This window comes from Sylvia atricapilla, chromosome 11 (assembly GCF_009819655.1).
Source record: "Sylvia atricapilla isolate bSylAtr1 chromosome 11, bSylAtr1.pri, whole genome shotgun sequence".
NCBI lineage: Eukaryota > Metazoa > Chordata > Aves > Passeriformes > Sylviidae > Sylvia > Sylvia atricapilla.
The window spans coordinates 1619213-1640403 of record NC_089150.1 but is presented as its reverse complement, the minus strand read 5'-3'; the positions used below and the strand labels follow the sequence as shown (position 1 = coordinate 1640403).

General features: G+C 47.4%; 1 protein-coding gene across 8 annotated transcripts in view; it reads left to right on the top strand.

Moving 5' to 3' along the window:
* ITPR1 (inositol 1,4,5-trisphosphate receptor type 1) overlaps positions 1–21191 on the top strand; it is a 164219-nt gene that overhangs the window by 1967 nt on the left and 141061 nt on the right. For all 8 annotated transcript variants that reach the window (XM_066327143.1, XM_066327140.1, XM_066327145.1 and 5 more), the window contains exons 2-3: positions 12093–12200; positions 15763–15833. In XM_066327143.1, coding sequence (XP_066183240.1) covers positions 12109–12200; positions 15763–15833 — 163 coding nt within the window. In that variant the 5' untranslated portion in view covers positions 12093–12108. The remainder of the gene's footprint in view (positions 1–12092; positions 12201–15762; positions 15834–21191) is intronic.

Below are 21191 nucleotides of genomic sequence, written 5' to 3'. Positions count from 1 at the left end.
GAAGTAAACAAACAAGAGTAACTTCGGCTTGCCTTTGCAATCATTGGGTGGAGCTTAGCTCGGGGAAATGGTTTTTATGAGATGTGCTAATCCTGAGCACCATGGTTTGAGGGTGGAGGAGGCCTTAGTGAAGAGCACAGGAGAGGGACATTTGGTGTGTTTCTTTGATGATGGCTGGTGGAGCTGTGGGTGTGGATGGACAAAGCTGTCCTGGGACTAGTGAGCAGTCCCAGGGGGTGTAAGGGGCAGTTGTGATCTCTGGTTATAAATGAGAAGTGTAATTTTGGGAGGAATTCTTCATTTAAGGGGCTGCCCAGGGAGGTCATGGAATCTCCATCCCTGGAGGTGTGCAAGGAACTCTTGGATGTGGCCCTCAGTGCTCTGGGCTGGGGACAAGGTGAGGATTGGGCACAGTTTGGACTCTACCATCCTGGAAGTCTTTTCCAGCCTCAGTGGTCCTGTTACATGATCTTATCCACAGCACCATCAATCCTCTCACGTTCCCTCAACAAACCTGTTTTGGAGCGGCGTAGTCTAGAAAACGCACAAATCAAGTTAAAGTGAAGAAACAATCTCAAGTCCTGGCAGCTGACAAGTGAGGCTGGTGCAGCTTAGAGGGAGACTTGCAAACCACGATGTCCTGCTGCTGTGTGGTGTGAGGTCTTGGTCTGATTTTGTAGGAAATCCTCTGGTGGAGACAGCACAGAATGTCCCTGACAGCGTGGCAAGCACGAGAACAGGGTACCCCCAGGGGAGGCAGGTTTGGGGTGAATTTTGGGGATCCAGCTCCTCCAGTACTGTGTGTGTGCCAGAGAAAAGGGAACAGTCCTGGGCTGGTCCAGAAGTCTGTTCTGGATGCTCTTTTTGGCTGCCTCTGGTCAGATGAGCTGGTCTTTCCTGGTAAATCACTGAAATGGACAGCATTGAGGTGGAACTGCTTGTTCAGTGGTGTCAAGCAGGATTAAAGCAGATCCCAGGTATCCTGAGCTGTTGTCTGGTACCTGCCCTTGAATTGGATCCCTCAGAGCAGATGCTGCTTGTTCTGAAGAGCTCTTGGAGCAGGTGGAGCTGCTCTTGGCCACTTGGGCTTGTTTGTGCCCAGGTGGGCAAGAGACCAGTGCCACCTGAGCTGTGCCAGCAGTGGTGTGACATCAGGACCAGGGCACTGCCTGTCCCTCTACTGGGCATTGCTGGGGCAGCTCTTTCTTTCTGTCAAAAAAAACCCAAACCCAAACATTTAGGAGCTGGAGTGCGTCCAGAGATGGGAACGGAGCTGGGGAAGGGTCAGGAGCACCATGAGCAGCTGGGAAAGGGGCTCAGCCCGGAGAAAAGGAGCCTCAGGGATGATCTTGTGGCTCTGCACAACTCCTGACAGGAGGAGGTGGTCGGGCTCTGCTCCAGGGAACAGGGACAGGAGGAGCAGGAACAGCCTCAGGCTGGGCCAGGGGAGCCTCAAGGTCAATATTAGAAAAAACCACTTCACTTGAAAGAGTAGCCAAGCACTGAAATGGGCTGCCCAGGGAAGCAGTAGGGTTCTCATCACTGGAGGTGTTCAAGGATTGAGCAGATGTGGCTCTTCCATGATTCTGGCTGGTCCATTGCTGCACACTGAGGAATCCCCACAGTCAAACTCCTTTGGAATATCGGATGTGTCAGCTTGCAGAGTGTACTGGGAGTCTTGGAGACATTATTACCCCATAAATACAAGACAGTTGTAGTTGTAGGATTGTCTTCCAGCCAGGAGGAATCCGAGGCTCCCGTGGGAGGTGGGATGAGGGTAGTGGCTCTGTAGTAGCTGGTAGACGAGCTGCTGGCTCGCCTGTGGGTGAGTGAGAGGGAAGGCGGCCTCACCAAAGCAGCTTAGGGAGACCAAAGGCTTTAGAGGCAGAAAATCATGTGCTGCTGGAAAGTTATGTAAATGTAACATCTCTGTCACAATGAGCCCGTGCTGTAAATCCTGACTCCTAAAAATCTGCATTACTGTATGTCCCAAATTAGTTTCTTCTGCTAAGATAGCAACAGAAACTGAAGGTGCTTGGGTGACCTGGAGCCTTTTTTTTTTTTTTTTTGTGCTGTTTGTGTGTGATAATGCACAAGGGGAGTCAAAAACTGCCCAGTTTCATCCAGTGCAAGGCAGGGACAGGTGCTGCTTTAGAGAGTGGAAGAGCAGTGGGCTGTCCCTGTGCTGCAGGGCTGGATGCTGGCTGTGTCCATGGCTGTTCCCAGTGATTCCCGTGCTCTTCTGCCGAGCCTCCTCTCCTGGAGGCTGCTGTGGGGGGCAGGATGCCAAAACTGCACGAGCTTTGATCTGGCTCGATATTCCTGTCTAATTCCTGCTCCCCATGGACACTACAGAAGCCCTACAGCAATTATTGCCTGGTTCTCTGTCTTGGCACGAGCGGGCAGTGATGGGGGATGGAGGCAGGTCCCTTTTTCCAGGGTGCTGTAACTCCTTGTTGGATTAGCAGAGGCACCCAGAGGCTCCTCGTGTGGCTCTTGCCTGTGCTGTACCTATTGAGAAAATACATTTTCACGTCTTCAGGGCAGTTGTGGTTTATGGGATCAAATTTGCTCAGAGAAGCCGTGGCTGCCTCATCCCTGGAAGTGTCCAAGGCCAGGTTGGACAGGGCTTGGAGCAGCCTGGGGTGGTGGAAGATGTCCCTGCCCATGGCAGGGAGTGCAATGAGATGATCTGGAAGGTTCTGGGATTCTGTTCCGTGTAAAAGATGAAATGGAAACTGCAGGAACGACAATTCAAGCGAGGAAAGCTGCAACATTCAGCTGTGGATTCTGAGCTCAGAGGAGTTTCATTTTCATGCTTGTGGTTTTGGTTGAGCTTGTCAAAACTTGGATCAGAACTTCCTAGCAGCAGTTCTATGGAGAATAAAATGCCGGTTGATATCTGAGCCAGTTAACCCTCTGGAGTGAAAAATGGGTTGGAAATGTGCATGGAAGTCTGTGTTATTTGGGGATTTGTGGCTTGTGGCAATGGAATTGCAGCCTCACGTGCCAGAACGCCAACATGAAGGCTGCTGCAGGAAGCTGAGTGTTCCTATGTCACTGATCATCTTCTCTGGAGGTGTCCAAGGCCGGGCTGGACAGGGTTTGGAGCAACCCGGGACAGTGGGAGGGAGTGGAAGGAGATGAGGATCCAGGTCCCTTTCAAGCTAACCCAGTCTGACTCTGATCATTTGGCTGCAGAGGTGATCAAAGGAGGGAGAACAGCTCTGAGAAATGGAAATGCCAGATGTTTCTGGGTTAGGACGTGAGGTAATGCCTCTGCTGTGGGAGTAACGTGATGCTGAGCTCTAAGGGAGGAGGTTTGCTTGGTTGAACCCAGCGTCACAATGGACACAGGCAGCTCATCCTCTCCTCATCCTGGTGCATGATATCTGTGCTCAGAAGGTGATAATCTCTGAGGATGCACATGGAAGGAATTTCTGATCACACTAGGCCAAAAAATGGCTGCTGCCCAAAGGCCGTACTTTGTTGTTTTTTTTTTTATGGAATTGTTTAGTACAGTTTTGCATGAAACTTGTATAAACATTTCTTTTGTGCCTTGGCCCATGCTGTTCACTTCTCCAGAAATTCAGCAATCTGCCAAGAAGTTGTGAAGAGGAAAGCTTTGTTTGCAGTCCAGCTCTGTCCCATCTGCATCCCACTCCAGGAGGAAACACATGGCCACAGATGCAGGCACCGACCTCAGCTTGAGCTGAAGGGTTAATTGCAACCTTCTGATTGAAATAACTCTGCAATCCTTGGCTGCTCCTCTCTTAAGTGTTCAGTAGATTCAGATGCTAATGCTCGTGGGTGGTTCAGTAGTTCTGAACTTTTGCCTTCTAGAAAATTACAGTTGGGAGGCCAACAGGTACAAGTCAGCCTGGGAACTGGAGCCTTCATCTGTAAAGGAGCCTGGCCCATCAGGGCTTTGGGGCTCAAAGTAGGTCCCTTGGCCACCAGTGGCTCCTCCACACGTGCTCATCATGTGCTGGCAGTGGCTCCTCCTCTTGGGCTGGTTGTCCCGGGCGCTGAGGTTTTATCCAGAGAGCCGGGAGCCAGCCGCGGTGTCCGGGAGGGTCTGCCTCGGGGACAGCAGCAGCCCTCGGAGCCTGCAGGAGCTGCCCAGCAGGACTTGGAAGCTTTGGCTTCGCTGCCAGAGGAGCCCCAAACGTGCCGAGGGCCACCCTGCCCAGCGCAGCCCTGGAGACCGACAGCGGCCCCGCCATGGAGGAGAGGGAGCCCCCGCCCAGGTGCGGTACCCGGGAGGGGACGGGCTGGGGACAGAGGGATGGAGGCTGCTCAGGGGACAGGCAAGGAGACTGCAGTGCTGAGTTTGAGCTGATGTGGGGAGCGGGAGCCAGCCCCTGCTGTGGTGAGCCCTCAGTAGACACTTGGTCACGCCGAGTGACATTGGGGCTGCTCTGTGCCCTCTCCTTGCCTGGCCATCGTTGCTCCTTGGCCAAACTCCAGTCGGTGTAATAAACCAAGCTTGCTGTCTTTCCCCATGACATTGGTTGTCCTGGTCCTTTTTGGCGTGTTCCAGCTCTCTCCTGATAGAAATCCTCTGGCAAAGGTTGTGTGCTCACAGGGGCCTCGTCCAGAGGCTGACGTCCAGGCTGCCTCCTCCCTGCAGGGCTGGAGCCAGCAAGGATGGACTTCAGCAAGTGTCAGCTTCAGTAAGTGCTCCTTACTTTTAATGGGATTAAAAGATGCTGTCAGGTCGTGCTTGGTTTGGAACAAAAAAATGATATTTTTTTCCCCTGACAGTGTGTCTCTAATAGATCTTCTTTTTCCAGCTGTCTGCAGATGCCTGTCGATAGGACCTGTCAGTCATGTTCCTTACCTCAGTCAGTGGCTGCTGTGGAAGGGATTGCTGTCAGAGTGTAACTTCCATGCTTTTGACCTGAATTTTCTGTAACTAGCTTGTCTGGTTGCACTGGGCCAATAATTAAAATTAAAAAAAAAAAAAAAAAAAAGGCAGGTGCCCTTTCTAAGGAGAAAAGGACATTGTGCACGTTTGCTTTCCTGTACTGAGGTTTTACTGAGGTTAAAGTTACCGAAATGAGTTGCTTTATCTGTTTTCTTCAACTGCTGCTGCACCTATGAAATAGTAACTTGTGAACAAGTTTGTCAGTGATACGATAAAAACCCCTCTTTATCTGCGAAGTGGCAGATAGTATGAATAGGACGTAATGAACTCGGCCATCATCTTGCTGTGTGACTTGACACTCCTCTTCCTAATTATTTTTAGAGGAAGGGGAAGCGTGTGCTGGATCAGATGTGGGGTGAGACTGCTCTCCCTCCTGGGAGCAGAGTGGGCTGGTGGATGGGGATTCAGGAGACCTGGATTCCCGTCTGGGCTCTGAGTCTGACCCGCTGCGTGTCCTTGAGAAAGTCACAGTGCTCTGCTGCTCCTTCCTTCCCCTCTTCCCCAGCCTCCATTTTGCCTGCTCAGCCTGGAAATTGGGGGAGAAAAAAAAAATAAAAATAAATCTGCTGCATTTTCAGCGTCAGGAGGAGAAATAGTTTGTCTGAGAAAAGTGCATTTCTCCTGCTTAATCTAACGGTTCATCAGCAGCCCATGTGTGGCATCTCGCAGCCTCCTGGACATGAAAGGTTGCAGCTGAAGGGGAAAACAAGATCCTGTGGTAGATAAATGTACTGCACTGATGGGGTTTTTTCCTTTTTTTAAGGTGTAATCTCTGAAATGGAACTCCATGTGCAAAAAAAAAAAACCCAAAAAAACTGATCAGTGCTGAACTCTCCCGGCACCCTGAGCTGGGTCCCACTGCAGGTGTGGGAGGATCCCAGTGTTCAGGGCTCCACTTCCCAAAATTCCCTTTATTTGCCTTTCCCTGGCGAGTGCAAAGAGCTCCTTTTAGATTTGCTAAGTCAGAAGCTTTGCAGATGACAGAGCTCTGTCCTCAGCCCCAGCACGCTGATTATTCACTGGGTGAGCTTTTAAATAAAGCACTTCCTCCCTTCTTTGGCTGTTTTAATGGGATTCTTAGGAATCTTTCTTAGCTTCCTTTTTTTTACTGAAATAAGAACGAGAAACATCAGGTTTGGGTTTTGATTTTTTGAGTTAGCTGCACCTGTGAAAATACAGAATGCTCTGTGGGTGTTACCCAAAAGAACGCATGAAATCTTGGTTTAGTCTACAGGACCAGATTTTCAGCCAAGTAATCTTGTAAAATTTGGATTTACCAGATTATCTAAACATTGGGTTTTCAGTATAATACAGGGTTTGATGGCATTTAAAAGATGTTATCTTGCTTGGCCTAATTAACCAATATTAATGACCTGATTCTATTTAATTCAGACACAGACTTAGCTGGTCTTGGGGCTTCTCAGATCTGTTAATTTGTGGAGGATTCTGCTTATGCCATTAAGCAGTTCTTTCTGTTTGCTTCTTTGTTGTCTCCCTACCCTTAAACTCTGGTCTTGTTTCTGTCAAAAACTGAAACAGAATTAAACTTTCTCTCTGGAATTTCCTGTCGGCAGTAATGAAGTTGAAACACTTAAATACAGTTGGAGATTCTATTCTTAAACAAGTGAGATAGTGAAAAGAGACTTTGATAAAAGCGCTGCTCCGGTTTTGGTACCAGTACATGTAAAATTGCCAGTGTTTATTGAATTGAGCACTAAACCACAGTGAGAAATCTGCCAGCAGAGACCTGAGTGCATCCTGGGACTGCAGGGCACAGCAAGGAGGTGTTTTTTGGGTTTTTTGGGGTTTTTTTTGCTCTACACAAACATCATTAGAAGCATCTTAGACACAGTAATTTGTGTCCCGGTCGCCGGGAATCAAGCAGTCGGCAATAAGACACATTTGGGCTTGTTTATTTTCCAAACAGGATTCGCAGCATTAAAATCCCACACGAGGCAGGCGTGTGAGGTGTGAATTCAGGGGAAGGGAATTCAGGTTCTCTGGGGGTGAGGGATGGCAGCACAGGGATGTTGTCACACACGGTCCCCGCTTCACAGGGGCCTCGACTCGGCTCTTCAAGGAGCACAAACTCCCTCTTGAAACCTGTTTTTTTTAAATTTGACATCGGGAGTGATGGGAGAGATTAGCTGGGAGCGCTGATGGAGCAGTGGCTCCCCATCCAGAGGGTTTCCAAAGGCAGCTGAGGTGTTCGGTGTTGGGCACTCGCTTGGGTCTCACGCTGTTCTCACTGCTCATCCCGCTCTACCTGCCGCTGGGAAACGCGTTTGCATGAGGAAAAGGGATGAATTTCAGGAGCTGTGTTAAGCTTATCCTGGTTTATTCCAGGCCAGGAATATGCTCTACTTGTGCCATGAAATAAAACTGAGTCCCGAGAGCCACTGGGACCGTTCTGGGTCTGCAGAGCTTCTCCTCGGCTTTGGGGACAGACCGTGGTCAAAGGCTCCTACAAACCCTTCTTTTTATTTCAGAACTGGGTCTGCTCAGTCCTTTTCACTGTAGGAAAAGCAGCTTGCATTGAAGAGACACACGAGATCATCTGTAGTAAGAAATAATGGGAACTGAACCCCAGAGCTGTGTTGTTTTTTGTTCAGTCAGAAAATCAAACTGTGGTGCAGATTTGTGCTCGCCAGAGCAGGAGAATCCTGAAACTCCTGGTTTTCCTGGGTTTAATTCTCTGCCTGGATTTAGCTAATACATGTTCAGCTCCAGCCCCATAGAGCAGAGCTTGTGGGTCAGTTCCTTGAAATTCGCATGAAATTCAGCAGATTTTGATGTTCATTGATTTATTTTAGTCAGTTTCTTAAACACAAACTTGATTTTGTTTTCCTGGGCAGATAAACCGTATATAAAACATACCGAGAAGCTAACTTTGATACAGACATGAGGAAACAGTCACCGACATAATTATAAAAATTCAGGCTTTCAGAGCTTAAAAAAAGCGCTGCAGAATGCGTTCATATCTCGGGAATTTTTTGGTGTCTATGGGCAGATATAGTTAACTTCTCAATGTACAGTCCACTTTTAGTTCACGTTTCTTTTGTAGCCTGGCAGGTCCTCCTGTCTGTTAAAATTAGAACCTGGGGCTTAGTGGGAAAAGAGCATTATTTTGAAGCTGCTTGGAGAAACCCGACTTGATTTTTGCTAGGTAATGCCATGCTTATCAGTGCTTCATCTTTGATTTATTTTTTTTTTTTTCCAAGAGGATTTACCTGGAGGGAATGTTGTTTTCCTGCAGCGTTTAAGGGGAAGAGGAGGACAATGCTCCCTGGGTAACAGTGCCGTGTTTCAGCTGGAGCAGGATGAATTTCCTCTGGCAAGGCTGTGAGAGTGCCATTAAAACTGGGATTATGCACAGAAGAGCTGCAAGTGTTCTCTTAGGGCCGTCCCCTCCTGTAGCATAAATCAATTGCTCTTGGCACTGGCGTATCTAAAACAAATAAATAGTGGGGTAATGGTTGTGTTTGTCTACGGAGCACGATTGCCCTGTTGAGCAGCGTGATTGTGCTGGACCCGTGAGAGGCAGGTACCGGGAGGATGTGGAAATCCTCCTGTGCTGCTCTTGCAGGGAGTTCAGCTGGTCATCCCTGTCAGCCCAGTGCCTTGGGGAGGGAAATGTCCCCTCCACAGCCAGGGGACACACAGGGATGCTCTGACTGGCGCAGGGATGCTCTGGCTGGCGCAGGGATGCTCTGACTGATGTGTCCAGGAGCAAACCTCTTCTCCTCAGTCCCTGTGCTGTGAACTAGGCATAAATGTGCCAAGGCTGACAGATTTTTGCTGCCTCCGCTTCTGGCTTGTCCTGCAGAAGAAAATCATCAGAAATGACCCCCACAGAGGTCTGGTTTTGGGAGGATTAGTGTGGTCAGCTGTTGTTGAGGGCAGCTTTTAGAAAAAAAAGGTTTTCAAGTTGGATACCTGGGAAGTTTGCTCTTGAAAACTTGCCAGTTTTACTTTTGGCTTCACATTTCCCAGTTGTCAGAGGTGAACAAATACTCCATTTGAGGTGGCTGCTCATTTGGTGTTTGATGCCAATAACTGGAGCGATTTTGTTGGCGCCTTGTGAGGAGACTGAGCTTCAAAGCTTTTTACAATCAGTGTAGCAATGATTCTTTTCCCCTGAATGTGGGGAGGCCTGTGGGGTCACTGAGTCCCTTCTCCATCTGCCAGTCCAGCGTGTTCCTGAGCCCTGGCCAAGCTGGGCAGCAGCATTTGTAGGGAGAAATGTCAGAGGGACTGACTTTGGCTGGTAAAGAATAGATGTAGCCAGTTTTCATTTTGACTGTGGGGAAGCCTGAGGATAAATCAGTATTTTCTAAGAGTGAGAATTGGCTCCCTGCTTCCCGAGGTGGTGCAGCATCTCCTGGTGTGTTGGAGATGGCATCACACTGACAGGTGTCAGAACAGTGTTCAGAGCTACAGGAGCAGGGGAAGTGAGGATTTACGTGGTGATTAATCCTTGCTGCAGCCTTGGGAAACAAGGTTATTGCAGCCACATCAGCCCTTTGTAAAGCTTGACTCCAGCTTTGCTGGAGTTGTGAGGAGCACAGGGAGAGGCTGGGGTCCCAGGCTGCACCCCAAACCCTGGCTGCAGTGATGCTTTTTTTTTTTTTTTTTTTTTTTTTTCTTTCTTTTTTTTTTTTTTTTTGTTTTTTGTTTTTTGGTTTTTTTGCCAGCTCATCCAGAAATTCTAAGGGTGGTCTGGTGAAGAACCCAGCAGTTCAATTCACTGAACTGCAGCCAGGCTCAACATCATCTTTGTTATCCAGAGCTCTGTGATGGTTTGGGTAAAGCTGATAAACATTTTGTTAGTGGAATTGTCAGTAAATTGCTGAAGTGTGTTTTTTTAGGGGGTTGCACTATCATGATCTGTCAGTTACAATATCATGGTGTGTTGGGGTCTCCCTTGCTGGAGAAAATGTAAGAAAATTGAGGCTGTATCTTGGAAAGTGATGCAGGAGTTTGCTTGTCCATCCCTGAGCCTGGTTTTGGTCAAGAGTCTGAAACTTTTTTTTTTCTCCAAGAAAAAAATCTCGAATGGAAGTCAATAATTTTGACCTTCACATTCCCTTGGGAGCAGCTGTGGTGAGCAGCTGCCTCTTGTGAGGAAAAAGCAATCCCCCTCACAGGCTGGGAAGGAATCCTTCATGCCATTGTAGGAAGGGTTAATTTTGGGAGTATCTCTGGGTTTTGTTGGCTTACACAGCTTTTGCTTTGGACTCTATTAATTCAGGGCTGAGCCGAATTTTGAGGGATGAGAAGTGTTTTAGTCTGAAGTTGGTAGTTTTACATCCAAGTCAGGAAACGGGGAAAATTTTATTTCCAGTGGAGCTAATTCACTCCCTCTGCATATTTCTGTGTGTTTTGTGGCATAGATCTGAAAATAGGTAGCAGTGTTTTCCTGTCCACTTAGCAAGAGAGAATGGGAACAGACTGTGTGACTTCAGTGGCTGCAGGACTTGGCATTTAACAAGCAACCTGGAGCCAGAGGGGTTGGGTTTGTGTGTGCCCAGATGTGATTCCAGAGGAGCTGAGACCTTTACCTGCACATCAGCCTGCCCTGTTACCTCTTGGTTTTCCTGGATTTGGTTTTACTGTGCCAGTGACACAGATTTCCAGGGACAGAATGTCAACGGTGTGCTTTGGTTTAATAATAATAATGGAATTGTTATGGATGTTCCCAGCAGGGCAGATCCTTTGGGAGTGAGGAGGGAGAGCTGGTTGGAGTTTTTAAGAAGTGTAACTTCAGGTTTTTATTGCCCTTTCATAGCTGCAAACATCACCCTTTTAGATCTCCGTGAATTTGTCCTTGTTGAGCTCCAACCTTTGCCTAACAACCTGATCCTTTCACTTTTGGTAAACAAGATAATGTCCAGGGAAAGGGGATATTTATCCCTCTCCAGTCAGGGCTGTGCTCTAGAATAAACAGAATTTCCTGTTGCTCAATTCTTCTGCTCTTAGACCATTCAGAGCCCCTTTGGGGTGTGATGGAGAGAGAGGGTGGGAGTGTTTTGAGTTGTTTTTCCCTCCCTCAGCAGTGGCAGCGTGGCCCTGGGCAGTGCTGGCTGGCAGAGCTCACAGCCTGCCAGGAGGAGCAGCCTGGAAGAGCCTTGGTGCTCCTGCTCTTTGAAAACCTGCAGCAAAGGAGCTGCTTGGGCCGTTTTGGACTTGGTGATCAAACAGCAGAGCTTGGGAGGATCTCCAGGAAACCAGTAAAGGGGCTTGGAAAAGATGTCTTTGAAAATCTGTTCCAATGGGGTTTTTATCCGGGCTCATGTTGCCTCTTTGTTGCTGTGACAGATGGAAACTCTGGATTCTGTAGGATTTTTTTCCTGTATTTATTGAAATGACAGGTGGGTCCTGTGTCATTTGGACTTGGGGTTTTAGAGAAAATCAAGTTCTTAATACAGTGGCAGTTGGCAACACTCAGTGTCTGTCTCCTCAGTGTTCCATTTAAGCCATCTATTTTAAACCCAGGATTGAAGTATTACTGATTTCACAGGGATTTGGGTTCCTGATCAAGCATTTGACTTTGAAAAATCTTAATTTTTATGTTTTTACATACAAAATCTGCTGTCAGGCATGCTGAGGGGGTCTTCACCTAATTCTGGTTTGGGGCCTGCAGGTGTGAGCAGGAGGCTGCTGGTGTCGTGTCAAAATTTTGATGTGACCAGTAAATGTTACCATGAATCGGGTCAATATTTTGAATTTCTCAGGAGCACCATTGCAGCACAAAGGAGAGCCTTGAAAGGATGCTCAAACCTATCTTTAATTCTGGCCAGGAAATGTGCTTTAGATACAAATGCGCCTTGAACTGAGGCAGTCTCCTCTCCCCCTTACCCCCGGCAGGTGGGAAGGGTTGGTGGAGCTGAACTCCAGCATGCTCTGGGATCAATGCCTGCCTGTGAACCAGCCCCACGTGGAATGGATGCCAGTAGCTGCTTGTTTTTCCCTGGTTTATTTTTCCAAGCGAGCGCTGCTGGCTTTTCTTTGATACCTGAAATTCCACTGCGAGAAACTTGTTTGGTTTTTCAAACAAACCAGCAATCAAAGGCAAAGGGTCCTGTTGCTGTAACCTCTGGTAGCTGCACCAAGGAATTCTGCCTGACTGATGTTGTGCTTTATTCTTTCCTCTTTCTTCCAGGGGCAATAAGCCAGAGATGACTGACAAGATGTCGAGCTTCCTTCATATTGGAGATATTTGTTCTCTCTATGCAGAGGGCTCAACAAATGGATTTATTAGCACTTTGGGGTAAGAACAGCTGTTCTCTTGTACTAAAAACACCCTAAGAAGGCCTAGCAGAGCTCAGCTCGCTCTCCTGAGCCTGATCCCAGGGAATACTGGCTAAAACAAGGGAGCTTTATGGATTGATTCGGCCCTACGTTTAAAAACGGCCTGAAGTGAATATGGCAAGGTAGATTTTGGGAGGCTGGAGAGTGTATCAATGGCTGTGGTGCAGTTTTGTCCCTGGTGGGGAGGAGGAAGAACCTTGGCAGGTGAAGGGGTAGAGGGGGAATGAATGCAATCCAATGATTTTCATGTTGTTGTCTGTCCCGTGTCCATCCGTGTGTCCCGTCCTGTCCCTCCCTGCCCCTTCCCCCAGTCAGGGATGAACAGACCCCAGTGCACTCTGCACAAAGGATGGAGCATAGGCAATGGAAGTAGTTTAAAAAAAAATCTATATCTAACAAAAAAAAAATGAAATTCCCGAGTGAAGTGGTTTAAATACCAATAACTCACCACTACAGCTAGTTTGGTCTTAAAGCTGAGGTTTAATTTGAGGTTTCTCCAACAAACATAATTGTTCTTCTCCTATCAAAGGAGAACATGTTTTGACCCTTGTGCTTTGCCAGAGCTCTGGAGCTGCAGTGGGAGCTGTGTTGTGCCAGCTCCTGCCCTGGGCATCCTTCCCACAGAGCCCCTTTGTGCTGCCTTCCACAAGGACACGGAGCAGGGAGAAGTGAATGCTCCTCCATTAACCCCAAAAAAAGTAGCTTTTCACGTGGGAAAAGGACGAGCTGGCAGAGCAAAGCCATGGGATTGGAAAGCAGCTCTGAGGAGGGCCAGGGAATGTTTGATCCTGCTGAGGAGGAACCTCTGCCAACATCTGGGTGCTGTTTGGGTGAGAAGCTCCAGGAGCACCTCTGGCCCCTGTTCCCACGTGGCCCTCGGGGCTGTGCCCAGCAAGGGGCACACACACAACCTGCTCTTTCTCATTTCCAGTAGCCTTAAGGGCCTCAGGGTGGGTACAGTCACAGCACATTTTTTGCTGCCTACAGTCCAGATGCACCTGATAAATGGAGCTCCCAAGCAGGGTACAGAAACAGCATCCTGGTAAGTGCCTCGGCAGGAAACCATGGGCTGGAATCTCACCTGAGTGACTCCAAACTAACTTGTAGGTTTAGTCCTCTAGCTATTAGGATTCTGGAAAATAAGGGGGCAGAGAAGGAAGCAGACACTGAAGATGCACCATGATCTATTATAGGAAAGAGAAGAAAATATGGGATGCTGCCAGAAAGGAAAGAAGGTATGCTAAAAGCAAGGGATGTAGTAAGTAGGGTTGGTCGAATAGTATTTGGCGAATGTATTTGACAAATTTCCCAGGTCCTCGTCAAATATGACACGTGCACTCTGCAGGCCTGGATCAGCTGTGTAACGGGCCAAATACTATCTGCTGAACACTGGCAACATGAATTATCCTCTACATCTGCCCATTGTTTCTCTCCCCAGCCCTGAAGCGAGTTGGGCAGTAAATAATTCCAGGCCAAGTAGAAAGTTGTCCTGCCATGTGGAATCCCACGCGGTGCATGATGAACAGTACGCAGTGGCTGTGGCTTCTGATGGCATTGCTGAGCAGAGGTTTTTCACCATGGGTAGTCCTTTTGGACATGACAAGCACGTGTGTTTCCTAGGCTTGAGGAGATGTCCTCGTGCCAGGCCTAAAGGCCTCTCAGTGTTCAAGCCTCCTCTTTGATTTGCTTAGTGCTGTTTTTAAGGTAACTGCATTATACAATGGCCACGTATCTCTGAGCCTAATTTAAGCCAGAAATCCTAATTGCTGTGTGAAACGTGAAATGCATTATCATCTTAATAAGCCTTTGTAATCGAATCAGTTTTTGTCCCATATTTAATTTAGTCTTTGTCCTGGAGAAAATTAAAGCAGCAAAGGAAAGATTTGGTGTAATTGTCCTCCAGCCCATGTGGAGTTTGGACAGTCTGATGTCATAACCATGTGTAATGCCTTGTTATGTGGTTACTGAAGGTTGAGGAGCAGATACCACTCGACATTCTAATGCTGTCCTAAATCTCTGAAGAGGGTTCCTATTTAATATTCCTATGACGTGTTGCTTAATCAGAACTTTACTCTTGCTGTTTCCCAAACTCAGTGCTGTCATCATGATGATTACTGGTGTACAATATATCCTCTTCTGTCTTCCTCGCCCTGTCAAATTTCCCTCTCACTAGTTTGGGAAGTTCCTCTTTACTTTCAACTTAATCTCAGATGAGAGGGATGCACTGCACTGAGATGATCTGTATGGGATGATCAGAGCAACCTATTTCCTTGATGTTTTTGGCCCTATGTTCACCAGAAGCAGGTGCTTCAGCTCAAATGTGAATTCACATTGGAGCACCTTTATATTTTTATATATATATAGTGCTGAGTAGGGAGCAAATCCATGGGGAAAAAGCAATTCACTCTGAATGTTTGCATATGCAAATTTTAGATGCCTAAAACTGTTGATGAACCCCCTTAGTTTCTCTGATCTCTGAATTTTCATGCACTTCCTTATTTTCTCTAATTGTTGTCTCAAGATGCTCCCTGCATGTGACCAGCCTCTGCAAGGAACAACTCTCATATTCTAGGTCTCAGTCTTTCTCGAGTTGATTCTGCATGAGAATGGACCTCTCAAACCTCTGACCTTGGAGTTTTACTTTCTACGTTTGTGTAGAAAGCCTCTTTGACAGATTGGTTGTAAGGGGCCCAATTTGAGTCATTTAGGATCAAATCCAACCCCAAAGTGTTTGGTTACAGGTGCAATTTCCCAGTTTGGGAAAAGCCCCGTTCCACCTTGATCCAAAGCTGCTCAGGCAGAGCAGTGGGAGCAGCTGCTTTTTGGCTATTCCCTTTATTCTGTGGGATTTCAGCTGACCCTGTGGGGCTTGTGCAGGGACAGACAGCTCTGTCCTGCCATTCCCTCTTGGAATCTCCTGGGATTGCTTGTCCAGCTCCCCCCCTTCCTGCCAGAACAGGAGGAGGTTGGCTCAATCAATCCCTCAACTCACCCTGTGTTTGGCTGGTGAGCAGGAGAGTACATTTGTGCCTTCCTTTCTCTCAGGAGTCCGCTTTGACTGTGGCAGTGACTGTTCCTGCCATTCCTTAATCCTGGAGGGGTCACAGGGTCAGTGTCCAGTTTGCACAGCTGTGATATGTTCTCCATTCATAGAAACACATTTGCAGCGTGACTCAAATCTGTCCAAGAGGCAAGAATTGTCCTGAGGCTGTCTGTCACCTCCCTAGAATATGGGCTGTTCTGTCTGCACCTCGAGCAGGGGACATAAAGATGATGCAGAACACAGGAGCAATGACTTATTTATTGTCCCACCCTACCAGGAGCATAGCTCTGGGCAACAGCCAAAAAATCAGCTGCATGCTTCTTAGAAAGATCTGGCATAAGTTGGCATTTGGGGAATGTCTTCTGCTGAAGCGGCCACTCGGATGAAATATTGCAAGTGAACGACTTTGGTTTTGTTGAGGAGGATGGAAGGGGCTGCAGGGGGCTGCAATCTCACTTCACTGCTCATTTCTTTGCAGCCTTGTGGATGATCGGTGTGTTGTACAGCCAGAGGCAGGTGATCTTAACAACCCACCCAAAAAATTCAGAGGTAAGTCGGTCAGACAGCTCCTCACCCTTCTGCTTGGCAACGAGTCTTCGTTTTGTGCAGTGATGTGTAACAGTTTCTGACCTCCGTGCTTTTCTCTGGCATATTTTAGTGTCACCTTCTTCCATGAATGACATGTCAGGGGGAAAAATGTGTGTGTTCAATGTCTGTGGGACTGTGGTGGTTTAACCTGAGCCCCACCCAGAGGGATGGGGGAGAGAACGGGGAGAGTGTTCAGATAAAGCAGTTCAGGAGATAAAGGAAAAGCTCCACGAGGAAAAGCAAAGTAGATAAAGGAAAAGCAACGCAAAATAATGAATTGATTGCCCATTTCCCTGGGCAGGCAGGTGCTGGGCCAAGACAAATCCCATCTCCACAGGCACTCCCAGCTCTGTGTCCTGGTGGGATGCCCCGTGCTCTGGGCTGTCCCTGGAGCCCCTCGTGCATCTCCCTGGCAGGAGAGGTGAGGAGCAGAGCTCTGCTCAGCACTACCTGAAACCTCCCTGTGGTATCAACAGCTTCCAGCACAAATCCTGAATGTGGCTCTGCCAGCTGCTGCAGGGAAAATTAACTCTGTCCCAGCCAAACCCAGGAGTGAAGAAAGTTTCATGAGGGGATGGGGTTGAGGTTGTCAGTTGTTTGCCTTTCAGATCCAACTTTCAGGATCCCAGAAATTAATTACTTTTCCTCCATTCTACCACACATTCTTTTCATTACCCAGTACCAAACCTCGGGGAGGAGGAAAATGAAAAGGAGCAAGGGTTTGCCACAACTATTGCTGTCTGACCTAATTTGATATGAGCTACCTTGGGCTTTGCTTTCATTCTGCCAGGAAACTTTTGCTCAGTGATAAGAAATTACTGTTCTGCTTTTCACTGTTTGGCAAAGGCTGACTTGTTCAAGAAAGGCTTCAGACAGGAAGAGAAGCACTAACTGGGATTTTTTTTTTTTTTGCAAAAGCTTTGAATTCTTTTTCTTGCCCTTGGGTTGCATCTTTTACCCAGAGGATAACTCAGCCAAATATTCTACGATTTTGGTCTGGATTTTATTATTTCAGGTGTAGCAGCAGCCGTGTGTCCTGTTTCTTTGGGTGAATCTTGTTTCCTTGGTTATGCTTTGTCTTTATCAGGGCTTCAGAATCACCATAATTCTATTCAGGTTTGGCCAGAACTGCAGGTGATTGCCCTTGAAAAATGATGTACAATCTGTACTGTTCGTTGTACTTGCTGTTATTTCAGTAGTTTGGGTTTTTTTTGGGTTTTTTTTGCCATGACACCATGTCATAGATAACAAAACTCTCCCTTTAAAATATTGCCGAAGTCTGTGAGCTCTTGTTGGTCTTATTCCTCCCTTTTTCCTGGAAAACTGAAGAGCTGATAATTGAAACGCTAAAGAGGCAACCTGGGGAAGTTTCAGCATTCAGTGGTAAGCTCTCCAAGAAAGAACAGTGTTGTTATGTGAAGCAGAGCCTTGACTCGAGGCATTCTTGAGGTTAAAATCGCGTGGAAGAATAAAGGCAGATTTGACTGAGACTGCTGGGTGCAGAGGGAGGCGGAGGGAGAGACAGAGAGAGAGAAAAGAATGAGAGAAAGGCAATTCTTGCTAGCACAGTTTAGGAACTGCAAGTACAGAGAGACATTTGTCTGACATAAAACACCGTGGTTAGACATTGTAAATGTTCTCATATTACTTATAATTTATACAGGGAGGAAGAATGGTGTGAACCTTTTCCAACCTTTGTAGTTGCTGCAGTGAAGCTTTCATGGGGAAGTTTATGCTTAATGGTAAATGGCAACAAAAGCCATAAAATTTTAGCAGCCTTTTCTCTTATTTATACACATCCTTTGCAAGTGTAGTCTGAGATAAAATGCTTTCCGTGATAAACGTGTTCAGAAGGAGTAATAATGGAGTTTATCACCCCCTCTTCACCAGAAATGGAAAATACCCTGGTTTTCTGCAGCAGTTGGGTGGGGTTGGAGCAGCCTGGGACGGGGGAAGGTGTGGAATGGGATCAGTTTTGAGGTCCCTTCCAACCCAAACCGTTCTGTGGGTCCTGTTGGTCAGCTGCAGGCCTGAGGAGTGGGGTCAGCCACTGGGAAGCACGAAGGAATATTCCAAATTTTTCTTGGAGCAAGCAGAAGATGAATCAAATGGAAGTGACTTACATTACACCCTTAGAGAGGACTGGAGAAACACTTGTGTGGTTCTGTGACCTTTGTGTCCCTGTGCTCCAGGATGTCCACATGCAGCTCAGTCCCCTCCTGGGGGGACACTGAGCCTGTCACCTTTGGCCAGGCTTGGGGGGATCTTCTTTTTGGGTGTCATTTTTTAAGAATTGTCATTCTGAACTTCTTGGAGCAGATGTAAACCAGTTGTAAATACAAATTTCCTGCTTAATCAGCGTGAGGAGAGATCTCTAGAAGCAAGATTGACTGCTTAGATATGCATGGATGACTCCAAGAAAATTCAGGGTGAACCTCAAGCCTGTTTATCCAGTGGCAGAATGAATCCCTCCTGCTTTTTTTTCCCCTAACCACAGGTGCTTCAGGTTGTAAAAAGTCATGTTGCCAAGGCTACATTTAATCACTTGCATTTGGTGGCAGCAGCAAGACCCTGGTTTAGAGGGTGGGGGGATTTTCTTTTTGCTTCAGAGCCTTGAGCTGGAGCAGAGCTGCTGTGCACAGGGTGAGGAGTGTGTGCAGCATCCCTGTGCCTGGAGAGAGGGATGTGCAGTGCTGAAATGTGAGTGTTTCTGTCACTGAGCACTGCTGACCTGCTGGAGGTGTGAAAACAGCCCTGCCTGAGCAGCCTGGTCCTAAAAACAGCCGAAAAGGAGCTGGGGTTTGTGTTCTGGGGAAATCGCTGCTTGGAAAAGGAGTGTCTTGGAGGCAGCCAGGGAATGTGGATTTATGTTTGGTGGGACAGGAGGATGTGCAGCAGCAGGGCTGGAGCTGGAGCTGGGAGGGACAGAGCTGCTCAGTGTGCAGGGAAGGGATCCTGAGGACACCAGCACTGGCTTTGTTGACAGAAAATGTGGAAGAAGTTGGCTGACAGATGGATCTGGTGGTGGGGGAGCCCTGGGAAGGGTGAGGTGCAAGAGGCAGCTGAGAGTCAGAGGAGGAGTGTGGAGTAAAAGTGTAAATGAGATGGTTAAAAAAAAAAAAGAATCCCAGGGTTATTAAATGGAAAAAAGTGAAGTGCTGGAGTTGGAAAGAACTCTAGAGGAAGTCAGTGCAGCATGCTCAAGTTCCTGTGAGTGTTTACCTGCAGTTATTTCACATGTTAAATGCTGTGGTGCCTCTACATCATTAAAATATTCATTTGAGCACTTGTTGGTGTGGAGGCTGATCCTTTTTCTTACTCTTCTCCATCCCAAGCACAATTACTTAGCACCTGAGGTCAGTGGTTTGAGGTTGGATGGTTATTATGGTGTAAGATTTCAGTGGATTTTTTTTTTTTTTATTCTGGCTTTCTGTGTCCACTTTAAATACAGTGGTTTGGGTGTGTTTGGGTTGTTTTTTTTTTTCAAGCAGAGCATTTCTGTGGCCCTTCGTGCTTCCACCTCCAAACAATTCAAAAGTCCTCTAAAACTGCTTTTCAGAATGTGAAGACTGAGGAGTACAGTATGTTCATTAGGATGTTTCTTTTTAATAATGTTAATATGCAAAAGAGGGTTTGGTTTTTTTTTTACTCAACTGTTGTAAATGTACTGTGCACAGATGAGATTCCTGGAAGAAATCCTACTTGTATGAGTCTCCAAAAAAAGAAAGTGTGTGTGACATTCCCTTAGTTATCTGCACTCCTTTAAACAGAAGAGACCTTGAATGTTTTTATTAAGCCCTAATTGCCACGTTGGAGTGTGACTGTGCAGCTGAAGAGGGGCTCTGGATGAATTTCCTTTGAATGTGCACGGATTGATGTGGGGAATGTGAATTGGGGCTGACCCTCAGCTGGGCTGAAGCCCCACATTTCACTGGGCACCATTCCTGCTCAAACACACACCTTTACGCTGCAAAATGAAAAATCAGCCCTGCCCTGCTGCTGGAGCTGCAGCCGAGCCCGAGGGTGGTGATTCTTGTGCTCTGTGAGTGAGCTGGAGTGTGCATTTATTCGCAGGGGTTTATTTGTGTCCATTTGTACTGGAGCTGAGCCCTGCGCCGAGCCAAACGCGTTTGTTTAATGCGAGACGCTGCTACTACAGCGGAGCAGTCTGTCTGACAGGCTTCTCAGGAAATTCCTTCCAGCTCTGGATTTGGGATGCAGAGCTGTCTGCCAGCCCTGCCTGCGGCTCTGCAGGAGCTGCTCAGAGCTCTGGCTGAAAGGGCACTCACTGGGTTAATCTGGCCAGCAGCTCCCCTCCTTCCAGAACATTGTTTTAGTAGTTGCTGGGCAACACTCTTTTTTTGGCAAGATGTTCAAGGAATGAACCCGTATCTTAGACTTAAAATACCCTCATGGCGAAGCAGAAGAGGAGTAGTTCAAATCCTGTTTGTGCTTTTGATCCTAATGCAGGCTGTGCTCCTGTGGCTGGTGCCTGTGCAGGTGCTGGGGGCCAGTCCTGGGGGGCTCAGCCTGGGAGCTGCAGCTGCACTAGCAGGAACTCCCTGGGCAGCTTCAATTTATAGTTTATATATAAATTTAATTAAATTTATAATATATATTATATAATTTAATTTATAATTTTATGATAAAAAGTGTATTTAGTATGAATCATGGGATAGTTTGGGTTGGAAGGGAGCTTAAATTCCCACCCAGTGCCACCCTGGCCATGGCAGGGACACCTTCCACTGTCCCAGACTGCCCCAGTGTCCAGCCTGGCCTTGGGCACTGCCAGGGATCCTGTGCCAGGGCCTGCCCACCCTCCCAGGGAACAATTCCTTCCCAATATCCACAGCTTTGATGGATGTTCTGGAGTTATCCCTGGTGCATGAGCTTCTCCCTGGCAGAATTATTTCATATTTTGTCCTTTGTAGCTTCACCATCGGTGATCTGAAGCCTCGCCGCTCCTGCTTTGTGTTACGTGCAGGAAACTCCATATGGAGGAAAAACATGAAGGAAATCTGTGATTCATGCAGGTCTGCTGGAGGCTCTGCAATCCTGTTGCACACATACACATTATTTACCCTTATTTAGCCAGGCCAAGCTGGCATCAGGGCTGACGTGAGGGATTCTTTCAGTTGAAGGGTCACGTACATAATTTTCCCAAACGCTTCTGAAAATGAGGAAACGGGCTAAAACAAATAACCAGGTCCCTCTGGCTGTTAGTTTTTGGGGAGTAGGAGCAGCAGATAGAGTGCCCTTTGTAGGCTGTGGGATGGTGCAGTGCCACCCCCTGTGTTCATCACGAATTTTCTGTGGCAT